At 61.9% G+C, this 25,769-nt stretch overlaps 1 protein-coding gene across 2 annotated transcripts; it reads left to right on the top strand.

Moving 5' to 3' along the window:
• The first annotated feature begins 69 nt into the window (after positions 1-69).
• On the top strand, positions 70-25,369 carry SAE1 (SUMO1 activating enzyme subunit 1). 2 transcript variants are annotated; one of them, XM_077840568.1, is made up of 9 exons: positions 70-217; positions 5,523-5,634; positions 11,901-12,074; positions 13,434-13,576; positions 14,226-14,325; positions 17,771-17,876; positions 21,326-21,470; positions 23,625-23,694; positions 25,018-25,369. In XM_077840568.1, the coding sequence occupies exons 1-9, from the start codon at positions 111-113 to the stop codon at positions 25,108-25,110; spliced, it is 1,050 nt and encodes a 349-aa protein (XP_077696694.1). In that variant the 5' UTR covers positions 70-110; the 3' UTR covers positions 25,111-25,369. The 2 variants fall into 2 exon arrangements, with proteins under 2 accessions (XP_077696694.1, XP_077696695.1); XM_077840569.1 differs by lacking the exon at positions 70-217 and adding an exon at positions 4,975-5,137.
• The last annotated feature ends 400 nt before the right edge of the window (positions 25,370-25,769 follow it).

The following is a 25,769-nucleotide window of genomic DNA, read 5'->3' as shown; positions in this document are numbered from 1 at the left end:
GCGGGGCGCAGTCACATGACGCAGGCGCGGCGGGGCGCGCGGCCCCTGTCACGTGGCGGGGGCGGGCGCCGGAGTCACGTGGCCGGGCGCGCGGCGGCGGCGGCGGCGGGATGGTGGAGCAGGAGGGCGGCGGTGGCGGCTCGGGCGGCATCAGCGAGGAGGAGGCGGCGCAGTACGACCGGCAGATCCGGCTGTGGGGGCTGGAGGCGCAGCGCCGGTAGGGCCGGGGGCGGGGCGGCGATGGGGGGGGGTCGGAGTGATGGGGGGAGCGGTGGGGTGGGGGGGCACTGCAGGAAGTGGGGGCGAGGAGGGAGGGGGAAGGGTCAGTAGGATGGAGTTGGGGGGGATGGGGAGCAGACGGGGGGAATGGGGAGCAGTGGGGTGGGGGGCGCAGCAGGAAGCAGGGGCGAGGAGGGAGGGGGATGTGGAAGGGTCAGTAGGATGGAGTTGGGGGGGTGTTGAGCGGGCGGGGGAATGGGGAGCAGTGGGGTGGGGGGCGGCGCAGGAAGCGGGGGCGAGGAGGGAGGGGGATGGGGAAGGGTCAGTAGGATGGAGTTGGGGGGATGGGGAGCAGTGGGGTGGGGGGTGGCGCAGGAAGCGGGGGCGAGGAGGGAGGGGGATGTGGAAGGGTCAGTAGGATGGAGTTGGGGGGGATGGGGAGCAGACGGGGGGAATGGGGAGCAGTGGGGTGGGGGCGCTGCAGGAAGGAGGGGCGAGGAGGGAGGGGGATGGGGAAGGGTCTATAGGATGGAGTTGGGGGGTGGGGAGCGGGCGGGGGAATGGGGAGCGGTGGGGTGGGGGACGGCGCAGGAAGCGGGGGCGAGGAGGGAGGGGGATGGGGAAGGGTCAGTAGGATGGAGTTGGGGGAATGGGGAGCAGTGGGGTGGGGGGCGGCGCAGGAAGCGGGGGCGAGGAGGGAGGGGGATGGGGAAGGGTCAGTAGGATGGAGTTGGGGGGATGGGGAGCGGGCGGGGGAATGGGGAGCAGTGGGGTGGGGGGCGCTGCAGGAAGCGGGGGCGAGGAGGGAGGGGGATGGGGAAGGGTCAGTAGGATATGATGGAGTTGGGGGAGATGGGGAGCGGGCGGGGGAATGGGGAGCAGTGGGGTGGGGGGCGGCGCAGGAAGCGGGGGCGAGGAGGGAGGGGGATGGGGAAGGGTCAGTAGGATGGAGTTGGGGGGTGGGGAGCGGGCGGGGGGAATGGGGAGCGGTGGGGTGGGGGGGCGCTGCAGGAAGCAGGGGCGAGGAGGGAGGGGGATGGGGAAGGGTCAGTAGGATGGAGTTGGGGGGATGGGGAGCAGTGGGGTGGGGGGCGCTGCAGGAAGCGGGGCGAGGAGGGAGGGGGATGGGGAAGGGTCAGTAGGATGGAGTTGGGGGGGATGGGGAGCGGGCGGGGGAATGGGGAGCAGTGGGGTGGGGGGGCACTGCAGGAAGCAGGGGCGAGGAGGGAGGGGGATGGGGAAGGGTCAGTAGGATGGAGTTGGGGGGATGGGGAGCAGTGGGGTGGGGGGCGCTGCAGGAAGCGGGGCGAGGAGGGAGGGGGATGGGGAAGGGTCAGTAGGATGGAGTTGGGGGGATGGGGAGCAGTGGGGTGGGGGGCGGCGCAGGAAGCGGGGGCGAGGAGGGAGGGGGATGGGGAAGGGTCTATAGGATGGAGTTGGGGGGGATGGGGAGCAGACGGGGGGAATGGGGAGCAGTGGGGTGGGGGACGGCGCAGGAAGCGGGGGCGAGGAGGGAGGGGGATGGGGAAGGGTCTATAGGATGGAGTTGGGGGGGATGGGGAGCGGGCGGGGGGAATGGGGAGCAGTGGGGTGGGGGGGCACTGCAGGAAGCAGGGGCGAGGAGGGAGGGGGATGGGGAAGGGTCAGTAGGATGGAGTTGGGGGATGGGGAGCAGACGGGGGGAATGGGGAGCAGTGGGGTGGGGGACGGCGCAGGAAGCGGGGGCGAGGAGGGAGGGGGATGGGGAAGGGTCTATAGGATGGAGTTGGGGGGGATGGGGAGCGGGCGGGGGGAATGGGGAGCAGTGGGGTGGGGGGGCACTGCAGGAAGCAGGGGCAAGGAGGGAGGGGGATGTGGAAGGGTCAGTAGGATGGAGTTGGGGGAGATGGGGAGCAGACGGGGGGAATGGGGAGCAGTGGGGTGGGGGGCGCTGCAGGAAGGAGGGGCGAGGAGGGAGGGGGATGTGGAAGGGTCAGTAGGATGGAGTTGGGGGGTGGGGAGCGGGCGGGGGAATGGGGAGCAGTGGGGTGGGGGGCGGCGCAGGAAGCGGGGGCGAGGAGGGATGGGGAAGGGTCAGTAGGATGGAGTTGGGGGGGATGGGGAGCAGACGGGGGGAATGGGGAGCAGTGGGGTGGGGGGCGCTGCAGGAAGCGGGGGCGAGGAGGAAGGGGGATGGGGAAGGGTCAGTAGGATGGAGTTGGGGGGGATGGGGAGCAGACGGGGGGAATGGGGAGCAGTGGGGTGGGGGGCGCTGCAGGGAGGAGGGAGGGGGATGGGGAAGGGTCTATAGGATGGAGTTGGGGGGGGATGGGGAGCAGACGGGGGGAATGGGGAGCAGTGGGGTGGGGGGTGGCGCAGGAAGCGGGGGCGAGGAGGGAGGGGGATGGGGAAGGGTCAGTAGGATGGAGTTGGGGGGTGGGGAGCGGGCGGGGGGAATGGGGAGCGGTGGGGTGGGGGGGCGCTGCAGGAAGCAGGGGCGAGGAGGGAGGGGGATGGGGAAGGGTCAGTAGGATGGAGTTGGGGGGGATGGGGAGCGGGCGGGGGAATGGGGAGCAGTGGGGTGGGGGGCGGCGCAGGAAGCGGGGGCGAGGAGGGAGGGGGATGGGGAAGGGTCAGTAGGATGGAGTTGGGGGAATGGGGAGCAGTGGGGTGGGGGGCGGCGCAGGAAGCGGGGCGAGGAGGGAGGGGGATGGGGAAGGGTCAGTAGGATGGAGTTGGGGGGTGGGGAGCGGGTGGGGGGAAAGGGGAGCAGTGGGGTGGGGGGCGGCGCAGGAAGCGGGGGCGAGGAGGGATGGGGAAGGGTCAGTAGGATGGAGTTGGGGGAGATGGGGAGCAGACGGGGGGAATGGGGAGCAGTGGGGTGGGGGGTGGCGCAGGAAGCGGGGGCGAGGAGGAAGGGGGATGGGGAAGGGTCAGTAGGATGGAGTTGGGGGAATGGGGAGCAGTGGGGTGGGGGGCGGCGCAGGAAGCGGGGCGAGGAGGGAGGGGGATGGGGAAGGGTCAGTAGGATGGAGTTGGGGGGTGGGGAGCGGGCGGGGGGAATGGGGAGCAGTGGGGTGGGGGGCGGCGCAGGAAGCGGGGGCGAGGAGGGATGGGGAAGGGTCAGTAGGATGGAGTTGGGGGAGATGGGGAGCAGACGGGGGGAATGGGGAGCAGTGGGGTGGGGGGCGCTGCAGGAAGCAGGGGCGAGGAGGGAGGGGGATGTGGAAGGGTCAGTAGGATGGAGTTGGGGGGGATGGGGAGCGGGCGGGGGAATGGGGAGCAGTGGGGTGGGGGACGGCGCAGGAAGCGGGGGCGAGGAGGGAGGGGGATGGGGAAGGGTCTATAGGATGGAGTTGGGGGGGATGGGGAGCAGACGGGGGAAATGGGGAGCAGTGGGGTGGGGGGCGCTGCAGGAAGCAGGGGCGAGGAGGGAGGGGGATGGGGAAGGGTCAGTAGGATGGAGTTGGGGGGATGGGGAGCAGTGGGGTGGGGGACGGCGCAGGAAGCGGGGGCGAGGAGGGAGGGGGATGGGGAAGGGTCAGTAGGATGGAGTTGGGGGGGATGGGGAGCGGGCGGGGGGAATGGGGAGCGGTGGGGTGGGGGGGCACTGCAGGAAGCAGGGGCGAGGAGGGAGGGGGATGTGGAAGGGTCAGTAGGATGGAGTTGGGGGGGATGGGGAGCGGGCGGGGGAATGGGGAGCAGTGGGGTGGGGGACGGCGCAGGAAGCGGGGGCGAGGAGGGAGGGGGATGGGGAAGGGTCTATAGGATGGAGTTGGGGGGGATGGGGAGCAGACGGGGGAAATGGGGAGCAGTGGGGTGGGGGGCGCTGCAGGAAGCAGGGGCGAGGAGGGAGGGGGATGGGGAAGGGTCTATAGGATGGAGTTGGGGGGGATGGGGAGCGGGCGGGGGAATGGGGAGCAGTGGGGTGGGGGGCGGCGCAGGAAGCGGGGGCGAGGAGGGAGGGGGATGGTGAAGGGTCAGTAGGATGGAGTTGGGGGGAATGGGGAGCAGTGGGGTGGAGGGCGGCGCAGGAAGCGGGGGCGAGGAGGGAGGGGGATGGGGAAGGGTCAGTAGGATGGAGTTGGGGGGGATGGGGAGCGGGCGGGGGGAATGGGGAGCAGTGGGGTGGGGGGTGGCGCAGGAAGCAGGGGCGAGGAGGGAGGGGGATGGGGAAGGGTCAGTAGGATGGAGTTGGGGGGATGGGGAGCAGTGGGGTGGGGGGTGGCGCAGGAAGCGGGGGCGAGGAGGGAGGGGGATGTGGAAGGGTCAGTAGGATGGAGTTGGGGGGGATGGGGAGCAGACGGGGGGAATGGGGAGCAGTGGGGTGGGGGCGCTGCAGGAAGGAGGGGCGAGGAGGGAGGGGGATGGGGAAGGGTCTATAGGATGGAGTTGGGGGGGATGGGGAGCGGGCGGGGGAATGGGGAGCAGTGGGGTGGGGGGCAGCGCAGGAAGCGGGGGCGAGGAGGGAGGGGGATGGTGAAGGGTCAGTAGGATGGAGTTGAGGGGAATGGGGAGCAGTGGGGTGGAGGGCGGCGCAGGAAGCGGGGGCGAGGAGGGAGGGGGATGGGGAAGGGTCAGTAGGATGGAGTTGGGGGGTGGGGAGTGGGCGGGGGGAATGGGGAGCAGTGGGGTAGTGGGCGCTGCAGGAAGCGGGGGCGAGGAGGGGAGTATGGGGAAGGGTCAGTAGGATGGAGTTGGTCGGGATGGGGAGCGGGCGGGGGGAATGGGGAGCGGGGGCGTGGGGGGCGTCGCAGGAAGCGGGGGCGAGGAGGTAGGGCGGCATCGCTGTGTTAAACATAAACCACTGAAGGAAGAAAGGGAAGGCAGGTTTTTGTGCTGCGTGGGAACGTTTCCAACCTGTGTTCGTCAATGGTCCGTTGTCAACGTTGGAACCGTCACGTTTTCTTCAGCCTTGGGAACAACCTCCCTTCCCACGGTGTTCGCCTCTCGGAGGCTCTCCTGCTGTTCAGGGCCTTCCTAACCCTGGCTGTGCCACGGCCTGGGCAGCAACTCCTCTGCCCCCTTCGCTGTGTCCCCACTCCGTGGCCTGGCCCTCTGACCCCAGAGCCCACTTCACGTAGCAGGGTTGGGGGTGGCTTGCAGATCCGCGGTTGGGCCTCCCTTGCCTGGAGGACGCCCCTGGTCGATTGGGGCAGCGCTCGCTGCCTTTCCTTGCGTCGTTGGCCCTGTGAGATGCTGGTTATCCGTGTGTGCTTCTTTCCTTGCCATCCTGTGGCTGTGAACGCAGAGCTGTTCTCCTCGCCTGCCGAGTCTCAGCTGGTGCGGTCCATCGTTAACACTGCCCATGCATCTCGTTGCAGGCTGCGAGCGTCCCGGGTGCTGCTGGTTGGCATGAAGGGCCTGGGAGCAGAAGTGGCGAAGAACCTCATCTTGGCAGGCGTCAAAGGCCTGACCATGCTCGACCATCAGCAGGTAGGAGCTCTTGGCTTGTCTCCTCTGGGATTTCTGAGCACACAGGTCCCTGCAGACTGGCCCGCCCCCCGAGCCATGGCCACGCTGGAGCAAGTGGAGGGGGAGGGCTTGGTTCTTGGAGGCCTTACGGCAGGCTCGTTGCAGGTTGGGGCAAGAAGTTCCCGTCTGGCTGCTTCTCTGACCCCCGTCATGGAGTCTCTTAGCGTCTCACAAACATGCATGGATTCTATCCCCACCCACCCCTGTATGCGCCTGGGTCTCTGTTTGGGGAGCCACGGGGCAGAGATAAGTGACTCCCCAAGGTCACACAGGAAGTGCATGGCGGGCCTGGGAATTGAACCAAGGTCTCCCCTGTCCAGCACCCGATTCCCTGGCCCTCCCTCTCAAACTGTCCCTTGGAAACCCTGCTGCTCGCCCAGCTGGGGCCATGCTTCCTTGTCGCTGCATCATGCTGGCATCCTCCCATGTTTGTTACCACTCGGGGGCATAGCCTTTGCCCAGGTGGCTCTCTCTGACCTGGTCCCTGTAGTCCTTATCAGTGCTCTGAGATGTGTAAGGTATGGAACAGGGCAGTTCTGGAAGTGCTGATAGCCTGGGGGCTTGCCACTTCTGCTTTAGCTGGGATGGAAGGTGGGTCATGGTAAGTAAGTGCCTCAGTTGAGTATTTCCATTCCTTGGCCCTCACCCCACCGGTGTGCAGCACCCTGAGGAGCTGACTTTCATTCTGGGGCTGTGTCACGGAGTCCCCGGGCGATGCTCTGGAACTGCTCCCCATGAAGCCAGGCAGGACTCTGGGGGAGTCTCCTTTCTGTGAGTAGCCTGACTTCAGGACACACAGCTCACACAGCTTCCCCCTTCCTGGGTCTGACCTCGGAGAATTCCACATCCCCTGCCCCTCCGTGCACTTCCCACAGCAAGTCCGCTCAGGCGGGGCTCCTGGGGAAGCCAGAGCGTCCTGCACCCCAACTTCGCAGTCAGACGGGACTCTCAGCCAGCCAGTAAAACAGAAGGTTTATTAGACAACAGGACCATGGTCTAAAACAGAGCTTGCAGGTGAAGAGAAAGGGACCCCTCAGCTGGGTCCATTTTGGGGGGCAGTGAGCCAGACAACCCCGTCTGCCCTTCACTCCATGTCCCAGCCAGCCCCAAACTGAAACTATCTCCAGCCCCTCCTCCTCTGGGCTTTCCCAGGCCAGGAGGTCACCGGATTCCTTTGTTCTCCAACCCTTTAGCTCTCATCTTGTAGGGGGGAAGGGCCCAGGCCATCAGTTGCCAGGAAACAGGGTGTTGGCCATTGTCTGTGTCCAGACCCCTGCACACACCTGCCCTCTAGGGCTCTGCAATGATCATACACCCTTACCCCACCACCTAGATACTTAAGAATTGCCTAGGGGAAACTGAGGCACCCCCACACTATTCAGAGGAAACATTAAGAACAGTCCCACTTCGTCACATCTCTCCCCCCTTCGAGATCGAACTGAGCGGGGTCACTTTAGCCCATGACCTGGGGAAGTTCGAAGCCGCCAATGTTCCCGGGGGTGCCCCAGCATCTCTCCCATTCCTTGGTGGGAGTTACACCAGGCCCTTCCAGTTTCAAGCCCTCCCTTAGGTCGGGGGGGGTGGTCGATAGCACTTGCAGGCTGCATGTGGGAAGGTTTATGCGGCCCATGCCCTTTGGCCACCCCAAAACCCCAGGGGGTCAAACTGGGATTGGGTCTTCTCCCCAACAAGCTGGCCAAACACAGCCACTTGGTTATAGGACTGTTTAACTTTCTTAACAGCTTTCACTCCATCTGAGACCTTCTCAAAGCTATCTACACTGGATCTTTTAACAGGAAAGTCAGTGGGTCCATTCACAACAGAAAATTTCTGGCTGTTAGGAACTGAAACTTTCTTGATTAAATCACTTTCACACCCTTCAGTGGCAGTAAACTGCTTGCAAAGACTCCATGAGGATTCCTTTCCCTAGTGGCTCTTCTATGCAACAATTCACCCCTCACAGAAATTCTGCTCTTACCCTCTTTCCCTAGGGCTTGCTCTAGAGGAACGCTTTCCTGAGCAACAACAGACTCTTTCTGGGTCTCCCTTACATCCAGAATTACCTCTGGCCCATCAGGCGGATTCCTACACAATCCCCTTTCAGGCAAACTGACAGACTTCCTAGATAAAAGGCTAGAAGCATTCTCCTTTCCTTTGCCACACACAAGTTCAGGAATCTTTTCCTTCTTGCTACAGGTTTCCACACCCTCAGTAGGTAACACAATCACATCACCTTCATGCTCTCCTTGTGCCCTGGCTAGGATCTCACCCTGATTAGACAGAGTTGCTACACCCTTTCCCAACAACACACTAGCAACAGGCAAAATACAAGCACCCGAATTGTCTGGTCTCTGGGATTTTACATAGACACTAACTGGATGCGACCTGTTACAGGGCCATTCTCCCGAGCAGACACAAACTTAGGACCCTTTTCCCTTCCTGGACTTTAGCTGAATCCAGAGCCAACTCTGAGACAACTGCACGACCCTCAACCATCACAGGCTGAAAGGCCCCTTCTGTCTGCTCAATAGACAAAGAAGAGCCGGACACACTTTCTCCTTTCCCAGACACCCAGCTTGGGATCTCATTCCCCTTGTCCCAGCACACAGGGCTGTTCACAGACAACTGCTTGGAGATCAGGGTAGCTCCCTCCACAGGCAAGTTAATACCCCTGACCCCTTTCTTTCCCTGTCACACTTCTCCACCCAGCTAACAGGTAAGGTCCAGGGACACTCATCTTCCACTCTCCTCTCCTTCCCACCCTGCTGACTAGACAAAGCCGTCAGCTCACAAGGCTGTCTAGGCTCATCCAGACTTTCCTTACCCAGCACCTTGCCACTCCCCACAGATCCCCTGCCCTGCCTGTGTCTCCCCCCACTCAGCTGGGGTCTCAGCTCCCACTGTGCTCAGCGCTGCCCTTGCTGTCCCAATGGGGGTAGGCAGCGAACTCGCTGCTTTCCTCACTGCATCAGAGCCAGGGTGAGCCCCCTGAGTCCCCCTCTCCGGTGTGCAAGGGGGCGGGGAGCATCTCTCTGTCCCACCCAGCCCCAGGGCTCTGGTTACAGGCAGGCAGGTAGCCTGAGCCTAGCCGCTCCTTCCCCCTGCCAGCCAGGTCATCTGCATTTTCACTGACCATTTCTCTCTCCACCAGTTGGTTCCCTGGATTCAAATTCAAACCTTGGCCGTTACAGGAGCAAGGCCTGGATCCTGCCCCAAAGAGACACAGTCGCCCCACAACAGGGTCTTGCAGCTGGTATCCTGGAGAACCCCAACGGCCAGCCAGTCCAACCTCTCCTGTGTCTGCACAGGGATCTGGACCATAGGCAGGGCGAGGGTCTTCGTCCCTGGGACCCTCACCCAGTCCCTCAGCATCTGAGGCTGCACCACCCAGGGCCTGACAACAGTTCTCTCTGTCCCAGGATCTCGCCACCCCAGTAATGTCTCCCCATTGATGATCACCTTCCGCTCCCACTGGAGGTCCGAGGGGCCTGACCCCAGGAAGCTCCACACAGACATATAGGTTGGGGTCAGGAGTGGGAGCCTGTCCACCTCCCCACCCATCTGGCTGACGGAGTCTATGGCCTTGGACCCAGCAAGGGAGCTAGACACCGGGGCTTTTCTGCAGGGTCCCCCTGGTTCAAATTGCCAGCCTGCTCAAAGGCAGTGAGGTGGGCATCCACATCCCCCCCCTTCTTAACCAGGGGCAACAATTTAGTCTCGAGGTTCCCTGCGGAACTGGCCCCCCGGGGTCTATCCCCACTCACCCCTGGGAGGTCCCCTATGCCTCTCCGCTCCCCCACCGCCAGTTCATGCTGCTTCTGCAGCTCTTTCTCGGGCTCTCGCTGTCTCTCACAGTCCTCTTGCTCTCTCGGACTCAGCTCCAATCCCATCCGTCTCCGATCCCCCTATGGGGAACCCGATCGTGAAGACCCTCGTCTGGTCGGGGACAGGAGTCTTGGGGGTGCCTGGCTCCCACTCCAGCTGCTCCCAGATCCTGCCATAGCCATTTGGGGTCAGGAATCTGTTCCTTAGAGCGGCCATCCTTCTCCAGCTGCATGATTAACTGTGCTTTGGTGAACTTTCCAATGCTCAACGCTTCCTTTCTGCGCAGGGTTACAATGTCCTTCTTAAGGAGACGGTGACAGGCCACTCCGCTCTTCCCAAGTTGTTGTGGACTCACAGGCCTGTGTGCTCTCAGCTCCCCACGGTTTCCAGGGAGAACCCCTCATGTGCCAGCCCTTCTCGAGGTCACCACCTCTTTGCCAGGGTCAAGCTGCAGACGCCTCCGCCCCTGGGACCACTCGCTGCAATCCCCTGGGAGCCCCTGTTACTGCAAAAGTCCTTCTCTCTGGTCACACACTCCCAGGGGTTAACCGCCCCCTGAAACCGTCTCTCTCTGAATCTTCAGCACACCTGGTCCCCATCAATCCCCCTTCGTTTTACTGCTCTCCAGTCACTTACTGCAGGAAGCGCAGTCCACGGGGTGCAGTAGATCCCGCCTCGGCCACCAGTTGTCACAGAGTCCCTGGGCGATGCTCTGGAACTGCTCCCTACGAAGCCAGGCAGGACTCTGGGGAAGTCTCCTTTCGGGGAGCAGCCTGTCTGCAGGACACACAGCTCACGCAGCTTCCACCTTCCTGGGTCTGACCTCGGAGCATTCAGCATCTTCTGCCCCTCCGTGCACTTCCCACAGCGAGTCCGCTCAGGAGGGCTCCTGGGGAAGCCAGAGGGTCCTGCCCCCCAACTCTGCAGTCAGACGTGATTTTCAGCCAGCCAGTAAAACAGAGGTTTATTGGGTGACAGGAACATGGTCTAACACCGAGCTTGTAGGTGCAGAGAACAGGACCCCTCAGCTGGGTCCATTTTGGGGGGCAGTGAGCCAGACAACGATGTCTGTACTTCACTCCATGTCCCCAGCCAGCCCCAAACTGAAACTCCCTGCAGCCCCTCCTCCTCTGGGCTTTGTCCCATTCCGGGGCCAGGAGGTCACCTGATTCCTTTGTTCTCCAACCCTTTAGCTCTCACCTTGCAGGGGGGAAGGGCCCAGGCTATCAGTGGCCAGGAAACAGGGTGTCGGCCATTCTCTGTGTCCAGACCCCTGCACACACCTGCCCTCTAGGGCTCTGCAACGGTCATACACCCTTATCCCACCACCTAGAGACTTAAGAACTGCCTAGGGGAAACTGAGGCACCCCCAGAATATTCAGAGGAAACATTAAGAACAGTCCCACTTCGTCACAGGCTGGAGCTCGCTGAGGGGACAGGCCTCGTTGTTCTCACCTAGAGCTGCCCACTTTAGAAGATGTGCCCGTCTTTAAGCACCCCAGGTTCACAGAGGTGGCTGCCGTGCTGCCACCTGCCCTCTACGACAGGCTGGCAAACAGAGACCAGGGCGCCCCTGCATGGTGTGTCGAGAACACAAACGGGCAGCATGGCCTGGTGGCTAAGGGAGCACTCGCCCGCAGCGGTGAAGTCTGCACCGAGACGTGTCTGCAGGGCAGGCGGAGACCACGGTCTGTGAGTTTGGCGAGGCCAAGGCTGAGTTCTCTCTGCCCCGGCATGTGGAGCAGGATCATTCCCCTGGACTGAATAGCAGCCGGCATCCTCCCTTGCTGTGCCTCGCTTTGCTTGCAATTCCTAGTGCAGGCGCTAGGCCGCGGTGCTGGGCCGTGCAGTGTGGCTGTGACTTCACGTCGGGCACCAGGTGGAGCTCTTGGCTTTAGAGCCGCTCGCTGGCTAAGGCACAGAGGGCGGGAGGAAGGCGAGTGGAGGGAGAGCAGCTGCATCAGGGAAGCTTCCCCTTGTACCTGCTGCATGTGCCCTAGGGGGCTGTCTTGGAGGGCACTGCAGTGGGTCTGAGCCGCTGTGAGCACAGCCGGGGTTCCGTGGTGTGACTGGGGGCTCTGACTGGTAGGATGTGACACCCCCAGCTCTTGCTGTTCGACAGCTCCCGCTCAGACTGGCTGGAATTGTACCATTTAACCCCCAAACCAGCCCCTTCCTTCGTGCCTCATAACTGTCACTCTTCTCCCTAGTGGCTTTGGATGAGTGTTTTCGTTCCTGTGTGACAAGAACTGCGCCCTGCTTGTGGGGAAGCTGGCCCCTTGCAGGCCCATGTCTCCTGTGTTCCCACTCGTGATAAATGGCCCGTGGTGATACTGCCTCTCGGGGTCCTGCCACTCGCCAACCGTTCAGAGATGGGTTGGTTTTGTTTCCCCCTGCCCCAGGTATCGCAGGAGGACACGAGAGCTCAGTTCCTGATTCCCGTGGGCTCGCTGGGCCGCAACAGAGCCGAAGCCTCTTTGGAACGGGCTCAGAACCTCAACCCCATGGTAGACGTGAAAGCTGACCCGGAGAATATCGAAAACAAAGCCGAAGATTTCTTTACTCAGTTTGATGCTGTAAGTGGAAGGTGGGGTGCGTGTGGGGTGGGGGGCATTGGGCAGAGGTGTCCTTGGGTGGTTAGTTGAAGTTGGTATAAAAACAGATGTAGTTAAACTAGTATGAATCCCTGTGTAGATGCTTTTAACTCGCTCTAAAGCTGGTAATGTCAGTTTAGCTTGCACCTGTATGTTTCCAGACGGAAGCTAAACCAACAGACCAGGTTTAAACCGATTTAAGCACAACCCTGCAGGGATTCACACCCGTTTAGCTAAACTGGTTTAAACCATTATCTTTAATTAACCTGATGCACCTTTGTGTGTAGCCACGGCTGTGAGTTGGCATGGATCGGGGAGGATCTTTATACCATTTGTTTCCTGTTTGCATATACTCTGTTTTGGATGGGTTTACTTCATTTTCTGGCTCCCCTGGGCTGGCATCTTGTGGGGCCATTGAGTTTCCAGCACTGCAGGAAAATTTTCAGGGAAAAAAAATCCTGAAAATGCAAACCTGTTACCATCACATAGTTAAGGATCATGACTGGGGTTGCTTTAGTCCATTTTCCTGATTTTATATTATTTCCTTCCAAAAAACCACCCCAAAACAGTAAAATCCATTCCTGCCCAACCTAACTTTTGGGCATAAGCTAATGGAGAGTGTCCCTTTAAATCTGTGTCACCTGGCTTCTACAGAATGACTGGGTTGGTCTGTGGGTGCTTTGCTGAAGGGTTGTCACTATGCGTCTGGTTTGGCAAGCTGAGTATCTGTTTGTAAACAGCATCTGCTTCTGTTCTGGCCTGTCTCTAGTCTGCAAAGCTGGAAGATGGGCAGGAGGGAATAAGGCCTTACTTATCCAGGAGACTTGACCAGAGTGGCTATTATGGCACACGCCGGACGCTAGCTACTCTGGGATGTGTCTCCATGCAGGGAGTGACTCTGGAGTAGCCATGCTGGTCCATTGCCCTGTGTGGACACGCCCTGCGTTTAAATTAAATGAAAAGTGTCTGTGTTTGGCTTTGTTGCCCGGAGCAAGCTGGGCTCTGCCACCTCTCAACTCCTTATCCTCCCTGGAGAGGAGCCTGTTGGAATTAGCGGCCGTCACAACGTAGTGCTCTGCTGCCAGGAGGGATAATTGATAGTAGCTGCATGTAAAGCACCGTTCTTTGTCTCGCTGTGAGTGGAGGGCTGCCCTGCCCAAGACCCCTGCCATTGCCCAGGAGGGGCGGGGGTTCACTCCCTCCTAGGGAACAGGGCCTGTTTATCTAACCCTGGTCTCAGAAGGGGGCTGGGGGGGGCGGAGGTTTGTAAATGTGCAGGTTCTGCTGCTCCTGTCCGTGTCGGGGTGGGGGGGAGTGACTGGTGCTTCTGCCTCCTCCCAGGTGTGCCTGACCTGCTGCTCCCGCTGCGTCCTGGTGAGGGTCGATCAGATCTGCCACAAAAGTGGCATCAAGTTCTTCACCGGGGACATCTTTGGCTACTATGGCTACATGTTCGCCAACCTGGGGGCGCACGAGTTTGTGGAGTAAGTCTGGCTTTGCGGGAGGAGAGCGGCCATCCCCCGAACACCCCCACGCTCGGGGGGTGCACTGAGACCTGTGGTACTAGCATAGGCATGTTGGCAAAGCCCCAGGCAGCACCTGGTATGTGCGGAACGGAGCAGCCCACGAAACCACAGGCCGCGGCGTGCAGCTGGCAGCTCCGCGTGTTGGGCTCTTACCCTTGTTGGCCATCGTTCCATTTTTGGGAAGTCACCGTGAAGGCCTAACAGGCGGGGGAAGCTAAGTTACCAAAGGGGGCGGTCTGTGTGCTGGGAGGTGGGGGGAGATGCGCTGTAAATGGGTGTAATTGTGGCCATGATGTTTTGTGAGACAGTTCAGGCATGGAGGCTCTTCTGTGAGCCAGTGGGATTCTCTTGCACAGATCATCTGCTTCAGGGCGGATGGGTTTTGCCCCATAGCAGCCTTTCTTCCCCTCAGCACACAGCTGTGTGCGGAAGCCTGCTGCCAACAGGCTCGGCCTGTGTTAAAGCTGAGACCTAGTGTACTGTGTCCAGGGCTCGGAGGTGCTGGGCCTGCCGTCTTTCTCATGAGAGCGTGAAATATGATGGGTTCCAGTTCTGGCCTCCCTCAGCCAGGGACTGCGGTAGTAAATCTCTCCCTGTCTCTCTGCAGAGAGAAGACCAAGGTCACCAAAGCCAGCCAGGGAGTGGAAGATGGGCCCGACACCAAAAAAGTCAAGCTCGATTCAACAGAGACAACCATGGTGAAAAAGGTGCGTGACAGCACCCCTGTCAGCCACCAAAGAGCACCCATGTTACGGGGAAACGTCAAGTCTACGTCTAGGTAGATTACCCCCCCCCGGCCCCCCCCTCCCCAGCAGAGGCGCTGGGTCTGTCTGGTGGCTTGTGGTACACAGGATGCAGTTGTTAAGACGACAGCTTCAGGGTGTGCATGGTGAGCCATGGGTGGGATGATTGCTGCGTTGGGAAGACGTTATGGAGTTCCTGGCTTTGCTTCTGTCTGTTGCTGGTGAGCCATATGGCCTGGGTCTGCACCCCCTGCCTCATTTAACTGTGTGAGCTCAATGTCATGAGAACATAAGTGTTTTCCTCTCCCTTTGAAATGAGGGGCTGTGATGGCCGGTTACCTATCCCAGCTTGACAGCACGTTGTCTGTAATGGGGTTTGAATGATGAACCTGTTGTTTGCAGGAACATCTCTTTGTCCTGAGGTCTCTGTGATCATTCAGAACTCTGGTCCTTTCTTTATAACCAGAGCCTAGATCCTCTGGGGGGTTCTGAATGGAGCCTTAAGAGTTATCCCGTGGTAACGTAAGGTAGCCCCAGTTGGCCAGAGCCAAGGGTGGAAGCCATGGGTAATATCAGTACAGATGATCTTGGGAGGTGTTGAGTGAGTGAAGGAAGTGTAAGGTGCCACGTTACCCTGGTGGCTGCAGAGTTTTCATCCCCATGAGAATCTCCTTGAATGGCTCCGAGCCAGAAACTTGCTGTGGAATTTCCCAGCTGTGTGTTGGTGTTCGTTCTGTCAGGCTGGGCTGTTGAGAAGCCAGCCTCGGTATGCAATAAATGAGTCTCATTGGCCTTGGCTCGGGTCAGCGGCTGTGCACATTGAATGGCAGGGGTCCCTGAGCTGGTTCTGTCTAAAATTCAGCTACTGGACCCAGCCTTCTGTGACTAGCTTGTTGGATGAGTTAGGCTCCATCTACTCGCCCCCGCTTCGGGTGGGGAGGGGTTTTTACCAATATACCTGCACGGGAACAGCCCCTAGCATGGACACCGCTGTACTGTGATAGGTCGTTCCCTTTCCTGTCTGGGAACAGCTGTGCAGGTGGAAGGCACCATTATCCTGGTATCACTGTGCCCTGCTGTAACTAGACCGGTACACCTTGGGTGTGTAGCCAAGCCCTCTGCTCCCCCCCCAAACGCCAGGGCCAGCGTGTTGCTGCTGTCAGCTGATTGCTAAGCCCCTGTGTAAGCGGGAGGGTGGCTTGGGGGTGAAGGGAGACGGGAGAGGGCAGAGGCTTTCACGTTTAAAAGCCTCGGGCCTGGCCATTGTTAGGGTCTCGCAGCTGGAAGTGGAAATCCCCCGGCTTTATCTGGCTATGAGGAGAATGCGAGCAGCTTAATGGCCTTTTGTGTCCTTTCTCTCAGCTTGTCAATCAGGGGGCGTTTAGTGCACTTTGCCCCAAGCTGGGCCAGATCGGAAGATATGGGAGTATTCCCCAGATGCCGCTGCTAGCCAGCTGTCCTCCTCCCCCGATCGGGGCTGGGATTCCGATCCGTGTCAGCTCAGGTTTAGTATGCAGCGGATTCCTATAGAGAGTTTCCAGCATGCCGATGCCTGGGACAAGTCCCCTCCAGGGAATATGGATCTAAAGGCCTGGGGGCAAACACAGTGCTTCCTGTGCCTTCTCTGGTGGCTTCACTGCAAATTCCCGAGCCCGCGGCGCCGTGGTGCGCTGGCAGCAGCCTGGTGGGTTACTGCGGGGGCAGCTTCCCCAAGTGACAGAACGCAGCGAGCGGTGTTTAGCGCTGCTTGTCGAGGCAAGGCCTCCGCTCTTGTTTGGCGGCTCGTCTGTCCTCAGCTTTCCTTGTGACCTGGCTGGGGTTGCTTTGAGGGTCATGTGCCCTCCGGTGGAGCAGAATTGGTCACCTCGCAGTCACTCCACCGCCCGTTTCTCTCCCCTGCTGCAAGTCTGAATGCAACCAGGGCCTGGGAGGGTGGCAATCTGCAGTGCCGCTCTCTGCCGCTGGGGTGCCAGAGAAACAGGAGCTTCTTGGCATCACCTTTCCTTTGTGTAACCAGACGTGCTGCACAGGGAGGCTCAAGGCAGCTTGTACGTGTGTTCTCTAGCAGTTAGGCAAAAGCAGGGATGGGGGGAATCAAGTGTTGGAACCAGTGTCCTGCGGGTGTGGTGGCCCTTTCAGCCCGTACACCAAGACTGGGCTTCTGCCTGGAAGATCCTCTCTAACTCAGCCAGATGTTCTGGGTGGGACGCAGGAGCTGTTCTCCTGACAATTAATCCGACCGCCTGAGGCAGATGCTTTCTGGGACACTAGTGGCCTGAGCCCTGGTTCTCTGCTCCCCATTTAGACTCTGCATCCCGGGAGCTGAGCGCAGTGGGTGGGATTTTCCGGAGCTCTTAGCACTGGCCAAACCCTGAGGACAGGGAGTTTGTCCAGTGATTCTAGCGGGAGAGCCCTCTGCAAAGCGCTCTGAGCACAGAGTGTCGTTAACACTCTACTTCCAAGTCTCAGATTGAAACCTCCCCCTTGTCCCAACTCTGCATACTTCCCAGTCCCTGGGCTCTGTGGGCTACTGGGCGGGGTGGTACATTGCAGCATTGTGCTGAGGATTGAGAGCCGCAGGGAGAGACTGCCCGGGAGGCTCCCCTGCAAGTGACTCATGGCGTTCCCAGGGTCAGAGCTAATTCCTTGACAGCATCCCTCCTCCGGGCTAGGCCATGTATTCAGTCCAGCTGTGGGTAGCCGTGGTGGTTCCTGCAGCACTCAGCACTGCATGTAGCCCCCGGCGCTCCTCTGGACCGCTTCCCTTGCCGGGCTGCTGTCTGCATCGCATGTGCGCCTGCATGAGACCAGCGAGCTGTTCTGGCTGGGGCAGATTGCGCTCTGCAGCTGGCCGGAGTTAAATGTTTGAATTTCTGAGACCCCGAGAGGTCTCTAGCCAGATTCCCGTCTGGCTGTGTTCCTGCTCTCTGGAACCAGGGCAAGAGAGTGCCCCTGAGCGGGGCTCTTAGAATACCCCGCCCCAGGTGAATCCCGGACGAGCGTGCAGAGTTTGGGAATCAGGGAGTGATGGTGATCGGCAGAGGCCCCTGCAGACTTTACCCACTTAACCCCTTCATAACTCTTCCCCATCTCTTGCCCCTACAGCAGGCTTTGGACCAGGCACTCGGCTCCGTCCGCTGGGTGGCTAGCTCACTTCTGCCTCCACAGCCTGATCTTGTGTCGGTCCCTGGCCACCTCACACTGAGTCGAGGGCTGGCGTCACTGGGCCCGTGGTTAGTCTTGCGGGCCGGCCTGTGGCCCGGTCACTGAGCCCAGGGCTGGCGTCGCTGGGCCGGCCTGCAGTCTGGTCACTGAGCCCAGTGTTTGTTCCCTGATCGTTCCGCTCTCCGTAGGCAGGACCCCCGGGCCCTCCGCCCCAGCCCCTCTCACGCTGGCTTTCCCATTGCAGCGGGTGGTTTTCTGCCAGCTGAAGGAGGCGCTGGCAGTCGACTGGAGCAGTGAGAAGGCGAAGGCAGCCCTGAAGCGCACCGCCCCGGACTACTTCCTGCTCCAGGGTAAGGGATGCCTGGGAGGCCTTGTGCTCGCACCCTCCCAAGGAGGGGTGGGGTTGGGGAGCAGGCTGCTTCCCCACTCTGTGACTCAGCTTCCCCATCCTTGCCGGGAGGAGGCCACAGGCCCAGTTCCCACGAGGTGCGTAGTGGGGGTAGGCTCTGAGGCTTTATCCTCCCACACATGCACCCCAGTGTTGGCTGGGCTGGCGAGAGCCACGCACTGTGCCTGGCTCTCTGAATGCTGTGCTCTCCTCCTGGGGAGACGGCTGTTCCCCCAGAGAGCTGCTCCTGTCCTGCTCTTGGCTTGCTCAGGCCTCTGCACTCAGCTGGGAGTGGGGTCTGCTCGTCTCTGCCCAGCGCAGGCCTGGCCAGCGTGCTGTCAGCGCCAGACTCTGCCGAGGAAGCGCCAGGCCCCGCTCAGCCGAGCAAGCACGCGGCACTTCCTGTGGCAGGAGCTGGCTTTGATTTGTTGGCTTTGAGGTTAATGCAAGTTTACCATAACAGCAGTGAGCTAAAAATACCCGGGCGAGCGTGGAAACAGCCGCGCTCCCTAGAGCGGAAGCGCCCTGCCAGCTAGGAGGGACCGGCCCGGCCCCAGCGTGTGGTTTGCCCGCTGCCCTCTCCCTCCAGCGCGCCGCGCTCAGGCGCCGGTGCCCACACGGGCTGCAATCTCGGTGAAGCCACAGCCCCAGGCGGGGTTTTCCAGTGACGTGAGCCAGCGCTGGCTCCCAGATTAATAGCCTACACCACTTCTGTCCCAGAGTCGGGGCTGTGAGCTCCTGCCCACGCCTGGCAGCGCCCACCTCCCCGCACAGCAGGGGGTCCAGAGGGTAAAGCCAGGGCTAACGCTCGCTGGGGCTCACTGCAGGCATCGGACACGCCTGCCGCTCCTGGCTGCCTCGGAGGTATCCAGGCCTCCCATCCCCTCCCCGCTGCCTGGCTAGGATTCCTCCTGCTGAGTCAGGCTCTGGGGGAGGAGGTGTTGGAGTTGCAGGGCTCCAAGCCTTGTGCCGTCCCGCTCACTGGCCTGTTCCCTCCAGAGCTGCATTGGCTGCTGCTGTGGCCGAAGAGCCAGCACTGCCTGCCTGCCTGTCTGATGCTGGGCGATCGGCTCTGGCTGCCCCTGCGGCTGGGAGGGGACTTGACCCTGCCCGTCGCTGGAGACTGTTTTCCCGCTGGCTGTCGGGCAGCACTCGGCGTCTGACTGACACTGCTCGCCTGTGTTCAGTCCCCAGCCGTGCGGGGCTTTCCCTAGCCATCAGAGGCAAAACACCTTAAACAATAGGAGAACATGGCTGTCAATTGGCAAATTGTCCCCGGGGCTCGCAGGCAGGGGTAGGACGGGAATGGATTCAAAGCCCCCCTTTGAAATGAACGCCGTATTTGTATTCCTTTGTTCTGGCAGTGCCCGGGCCCGGACGGAGAGCGGGGCTCCATGGGGCCAGGGCCTGCACAGACAGTGTGAGCGAAAGTCCCTGCCCCAGAGAGCTTGATCTGAACCCACAAGGGAGACACTGGAGGGACTGAGGCACTGAGAGGGGCCGTGACCAAGGTTAGCTAGCAGGTCAGTGGCAGAACTGAGAATAGACCCCTGGATCCCTGAGCTGCAGTCCCGTCACACTGTCTGGTACATGTTGGTGCCTCTGTATTGGCCTAGGTATTCAGCAGTCACTGGAGCTGTTCCCGGCTCTGCCGGGGCGCTGGCTCCCACTGAGGGTTAGTGGTGGCCGAGGTCCCTGTTCCCGGCTCTGCCGGGGCGCTGGCTCCCAGTGAGGGTTAGTGGTGGCTGAGGTCCCTGTTCCCGGCTCTGCCGGGGCGCTGGCTCCCACTGAGGGTTAGTGGTGGCCGAGGTCCCTGTTCCCGGCTCTGCCGGGGCGCTGGCTCCCACTGAGGGTTAGTGGTGGCCGAGGTCCCTGTTCCCAGTTGTGCCGGGGCACTAGCTCCCAGTGAGGGTTAGTGGTGGCCGAGGTCCCTGTTCCCGGCTCTGCCAGGGCGCTGGCTCCCACTGAGGGTTAGTGGTGGCCGAGGTCCCTGTTCCCAGTTGTGCCGGGGCACTAGCTCCCAGTGAGGGTTAGTGGTGGCCGAGGTCCCTGTTCCCGGCTCTGCCGGGGCGCTGGCCCCTCATGAGGGGTTGGTGGCCGAGGTCCCTGTTCCCGGTTGTGCCGGGACACTGGCTACTCGTGAGGGGTTGGTGGTGGTCGGGCGCTGGCTCGCTGTCGGGGTTTCCTTCTCTGCTGGCCTGTAGCGGGCTGCAAAGTGCTGACGCTCCCAAAAGATGAGTTAAAATAGCTGCTCCTGTTTGCTTTACCGTAAGTCATTGCAGACACGCTGGGCCTCTTGGCTGCTTTCCCAGCAGCCCCCAGGACCCTGTCAGATGTGGCAGGGGAGGTAGCCGCCCGGTGCCAGCCTGCCCCCTCGTTAGCGCCTGGGCAGACGGCACGGATGGCAGGCAGGCAGCCCAGATAAACACCAGGCCCAGCTGCTGCCTGTGTTCTCTGCCCTTCCTGGATCTTCCGACATGATCTGTGCTGGGCTGGGAGTCGCTCCCCTGGCTCCGGGAAGATGGATGGCGGGGCCTAGACTGACCCTTCGGCTCTATCGCCTGATGAGCCAGCAGCTCAAAAGAAACGAGCAGACCTAAGGGCTTTGGCCTGTGGGGTGGCTGGAACGCAACAAGCCAGGCCAGGGTCTGGGTGGGGAGAGAACCAGCCTTCAGACCTGGCGGTGGCAGTGATCGGGGCGTTCCGGCACCGCTGTGCTAGGAGGGGGTTGGGCGGGGAGCTCGGCTGCTGAAGGGTTTTGTTCCAGGGCAGGGCTGGAGCCGCAGCTTTGCCCAGCTCAATAAGAACCTGTCCAGCCGGCAGCGCTGCCTCCCCAAAGCACTCTGCGTAGCTTGGGTGACCCCGGCACCGGCCTGAGAGCGAGCGTGTCCCTGTTCTACAGACGGGGCGTCCAGCGATGTGCTTGGGTCACTAGGCCTGGCCTCTCGCCATGTCACCCCGAGTTATTCTTTGCCGTCGGTACATTGGCAGTGCTCTGTGCCAGCCGAGATCAGGGCACCATGTGCCCAGCATGACACAGGCAGACCATCCTCTCTTGCCATCCAAGCAGGTCTGATGGGAATAGATCCTAGCCCTCCTGAACCCCAGGCCAGTGCTCTGTCCACTGGTCCAGGCTACCTCCACCTGGCATGAACCGTGTGCACGTGCATCTCTGACCCAGGCACGGGGCAGCTGTGCCAATGCCCTCGGGCACGCACAGGGTCTGTAGCAGGGAATTTTCCTGCAAGTGGAGCAGTGTTCTCTGGATTCTCCCATTAGCACTTTTCTTGGCCCCCGGCGCAGTAAAGGTCTCCCTAGGCAGAAGCCCAGTGAGGAATCTCGTTGGTTATCGGAGAGGGTAACTAGCACGCTCAGGGATTGGGATTGTGACCTTCCCCTCCCCACCTCCAGTGCTGCTGAAATTCCGGACGGATAAAGGGAGGGACCCGTTGCCGGAGAGCTGTGCCGAAGACTCGGAGCTGCTGCTGAAGATCCGAAATGAGGTGCTGGACTCCCTGGGCGTCAGTGCAGACCTGCTGCCTGACGACTTCATCAGGTGCGCTGGTTTGGCTGCAGTCCAGAGTCGGGGCTGGGATCGGGACTCTAGGCCTCGTGCCAAGCATGCAGTTCAGTCACATCCTCACGGGAGAGTACCTTCCCTTGGCCAGGTACCATTGTCCGCCCTGGGTGCTCCTCACTGCCCACATGTAAACAGGAGCAAAGCGGGTCCCAAAGGAAGTGCCTATCCAATGGGCCCGTCTGCCAGACACACACACACACACACCCACACACCCCCGTGTGTCCCGGCTACGTCCCTTGGGGGCTGCCCATCATGGGGTACTGGAGCTTGCATGTGCCCACAGGTACTAGACTGAAAACTTGACTTTGTGAATCACCTGGGGCCTGTGTCCGTGGCTTGTGAATAGCCCCCTGGCTCCATAGGGTGTCTTGGTGTGTCTCTTCCGTGGGTGCAGGGATTTCTGGGGGGTGGAACTGCCTTTCCTGTACCAGCTCTGCTGGGGTTCAGAGCCTCCTCGCCCACCTCGTGAGGCACAGCTCCTCCCTGCGCTGTGAGGGGGATGCCTGCTCCAGACTGGCCCCTCCAAGGGTCCGGGCCCCACTGCCTGGGGCCCAGCATGGGGCCATGCCGCTGCCTGCAGCGCTGAGCCAGCCCCACAGCAAGGAGCGCATCGCAGGATCATTAATCTGGCTCTGATCCCTTCTGGGCGGCCGCGGTTCTGCATCACCAGTGACCTGAGCCGTCTGGCTGCGCCGCCCCGTGGGTGAGCACAGAGCCTCCCGGCCACGCCTGGCTGGGCTCCGCTCCCTCGCCTGGGTCGTCTCGAGCGCTGTTCTGCCCTGCTTGGCTGTGTGGGCCGGCACATCCTACCCTGACGCGAATGGATGGGCTGCTGGGAAGGCCCGGCTCCTCCCTGCTCTCCCAGGCTGCGTGCGATCCTGTCCCTGCAGCTCCAGGGAGACCCTGGCTCACTCTATCCAGCAAGTCCCGGTGCTCAACGGGCAGATGAGAGCTGGATGCAGTCCCAGCTGCCCTGACCCAGGGAACTGCCCCATTGGGCGGAGGGGCCCTAGAGCAGTGATGCCCTGGGCTGAGAAGGCCCAGCTGAAGCTGTGGACATGGGGCAGAGATGGCTCCAATCAGCCCTGAGCACATGGGAGAGACCCGGGTACCTGGGCCAGGTGGAGGCAGTGATGGGCTGGACCAGCGGGGATGTGGGAGCCAGGGCAGATGCTGCAGGTTCCCCTTTCCCCCGTGAAGGGGGAGGGGTGCTGCGGGATGGGAGCTGCTCCGTGGGGGGCGGTGCATGACTCCCCACCCTCTGACCCTGCCTTCGTGTGTGGGCTGGAAGGACCCTCCCTGCGCCCCCGGATTCATTTCAGCCTGAAAATCCCACCCCGCCTGCATGTTGCCACACGCTGCCCAGGGAGCTGCAGGCCGCTGTGCGCCAGCAGGAATGGCGGGAATGCGCCCTGGGCACACGGCAGATATTTCTGGCCCTATTTTTAGAAGGGTCGCATGCAGCATGCGAGGGGCTGGGACAAGACACCCGTGTGGCTAATGAGCTCCCAGCAGTGACGGCTGCTCAGTGCTCACCTCTTGAAGGCCTTGGACCCCCCGGGGCCTCGTCGCATTGGGGTCTATCTTGGGCCCGCTACCCCGTCCCCTCTGGCCATGGCTCCTGCCCCTGTCCAATTGTCCTGTCTCGCTGCACCCCTGCCCACCTTTTTCTGTCTCTCGGGGCCCCTCCCGATCATCTCGGGGGTCGGGCCAGTTGACGTACCCAGCTGGGAACGACTGCCAAGGCAGCCCTTTCCCTGAGGAGCCCTGTGCCCCACGCCCCCCAAAACGCTTCACCCTTAGCTCAGTCCTCGCTCTGGTTCTCTGCCCCAGCCCATGGATCTAACAGTCACGCTCTTTGCAGACCCCAGCGTTCCCCCTGCCCGGGAGTTTTCCTGCCAGGCCTGCCTGGCAAGGGTCACCCGTCTCATCCCTTCCACTGGGCTCCATGCCTGGGCTAGTGATCTTTGGGCCGGGCTGTTAGTCGCTTCTCTCTCATTCACTAGGGCGGGAAGGCTGGGTGGCTGGTCTGGTCATGCCCCGGACACGGGGCAGCCGGCAGCACATTGGCACTGGGACTTGGGGTGCTGAGCCAGTCGGGCACTGACCTGGCGTGTTTGTTCCTTTCAGCTATTGCTTCTCTGAAATGGCTCCCGTCTGCGCAGTGCTTGGAGGGGTCCTGGGACAGGAGGTCGTCAAGGTAACGGGTGTGGGGCTAGGCTCAGCTGTCAGAGATAGGGTAGTACACCATGGCCGGGAGGAGAAATTTACCCTCCATCACACAGAGTCAGTGCAGAGTCAGGATAGAACCCAGGTGACAGAGTTCCCAGCCCCCCCATCTCTAACCACTAGCCCCCCCATCCCCTCCCAGTGCCTGGAATAGAACCCAGGTGTCCTGTCTCCCAGCACCCCCCCTTCTCTAACCACTACACCCCATTCCCTTCCCAGAGCTGGGGATAGAACCCAGGAGTCCTGCTTCCCAGCTCCCTCATTTCCCCCGCCTGTGCAGACAGAACGGGTGGGGACCAGGCGAGGCTTTTGCGGGGAGGTGGACCGTGCTGGGTTCGTGCGGAGGCGCTGTGCCCCCTCCCAGCTGCCTGGCACAGCTGCTGGGCAGCAGCCTGTCGCTGCTCCTCCGGCCTGGGAGCCCTGAGCATTCCTGGGGCTGGGTGTGTCTGGAATCCCCGCCCAGCCCGGCTTGGTTGGGAAGCTCGGTGCCCTGCGCCAGGCACGGCCCTCCCTTCTCCCAGCCCCCTTGGCGGCGCTGCTCTGCTGGGCCCAGAGGCCTGGCTGGCAGCTGGTGGGAGGGTCCTCTCCCTGCCCCCCGCTCGGTCGGCTGGTACCCGTGGAGCGCCCCGGGAGGGGTGCAGTGTGGCTGGGGATGGGGGCTGCTGGGTGAGTCCCAGGCCGGCCACTGACTTGCTGTGTCCAGGGCTGACCGCTCCCCGCCTCTCCTGGGGCCCTAAGCTGGGCCCCGTCTCCGAACTCCCCGTGCTGGGTTTGGGCCCTGGCGCCCCTGGCCGAGAGCCGCTCTGCAGTGGGATTAGTGCTGCTTCCCCTGCTGGGCCCCTGCCCGACCTCCTGCCCCCTGTGCAGGAGCTGCTTCCGGCTGTGCTTGCCCCCACGGGGTGCTCTGCCCCCCACGGGTGCTGGGCAGCCCTGGCATGGGTATTGCTCTCTGCAGGGCGGTGACACGACATCCCCCTCGGCGGCGGCTGCGGCTTCCCTCTTACCGCGCTCTCTGCTGGAGCAGCCTCTGCTCCTGGGGCCGGGTGTAAAGCAGTGTGAGCGGGCGTGTGCCCCCATTTCACCTGAGGTTGGGGACAGTGGGTGGCAAGTGCCCCCCTGGCTGATGCTTCTCCACCCCCCAGGAGCCACCCATGTGGGGTGAAGGAGTTGCCCATAGAAGCTTCTAGCAAGGGGGGGGCTTTCCCCTCCCTGCCCTGGGTGGGTTCCTGGAGCTGGGATTTCGGCTCCAGCCAGGCTGTAACAACGCCCTCTTCCCCCCCCCCCTCCTCCGCAGGCCCTGTCCCAGCGGGACCCACCCCACAACAACTTCTTCTTCTTCGATGGCATCAAAGGGAACGGGGTCGTTGAGTGCCTGGGTCCCTGCTGAGCCTGGAGTCGCTGGCCTCCCAGTGCGTCTGCCTGCAGCTGCGGTTCAGCACCTGGAGCCCCCCCAGCATAGCCCTGGAGTACCACTTGCACCACCGTCCCCTCCAGCTGCAGCCCTGCGGCCAGCACAGATGTGGCCCCCACGGGTGCCGGAGGGGCGTAGCCCTGCTGAGGCCTGTGCGGGTGGGGGGGGCGGCAATCCCCCACTTGCTTGCCCTGTGCATTCTCCTGGGCTCTCAAATAAACTCTCTTCTTCCCAACTGGCTTCTTTCCTTCCAGCGCAGCCCCCTCCAGGGTGGGAGCCCAGGCTGGTGGGGCTGGCAGTGCTGGGGCCCGCCACCCTCCTCGCTACGCTGCTGTAAATGCACCCCAAGCTGTCCGGTGCTGCTGGGCCCAGGCCCCCTTGGTCTTGCTCCCGACCCACCAGCTACTGCTGGCCTGGGCCCTGCTTTGCCCTGCTGCAGGGGAAACTGCCTCTGTGCATCTCCTGTCAGCCGTGGCTCAGGGGAAAGGGCACAACCAGGCCGGTGTAGGGCAGGCCCCTCACCCCTGGCCAGCCTCCTTGTGCAGAGCTGCGGGGTGGCTGGTGCAGGGGAGCGGCCCGCAGCGCCTATCTTGAGCTTTAGGAAGCACTTAGGACTAAAATAGCTCGGCTAAGTG

Source organism: Eretmochelys imbricata, chromosome 23, assembly GCF_965152235.1.
Source record: "Eretmochelys imbricata isolate rEreImb1 chromosome 23, rEreImb1.hap1, whole genome shotgun sequence".
Taxonomy (NCBI): Eukaryota; Metazoa; Chordata; order Testudines; family Cheloniidae; genus Eretmochelys; species Eretmochelys imbricata.
The sequence above is the reverse complement of the archived record's forward strand: the minus strand, read 5'-3'. Positions and strand labels throughout refer to the sequence as shown.

Bases quoted from the DNA above. Each gene is read 5' to 3' on its own strand.
- SAE1 (XM_077840568.1), top strand. From the start codon at position 111: ATGGTGGAGCAGGAGGGCGGCGGTGGCGGCTCGGGCGGCATCAGCGAG. The intron at 218-5,522 runs GTAGGGCCGGGG...ATCTCGTTGCAG, and splicing joins GGGCTGGAGGCGCAGCGCCG to GCTGCGAGCGTCCCGGGTGC. The intron at 13,577-14,225 runs GTAAGTCTGGCT...GTCTCTCTGCAG, and splicing joins GGGGCGCACGAGTTTGTGGA to AGAGAAGACCAAGGTCACCA.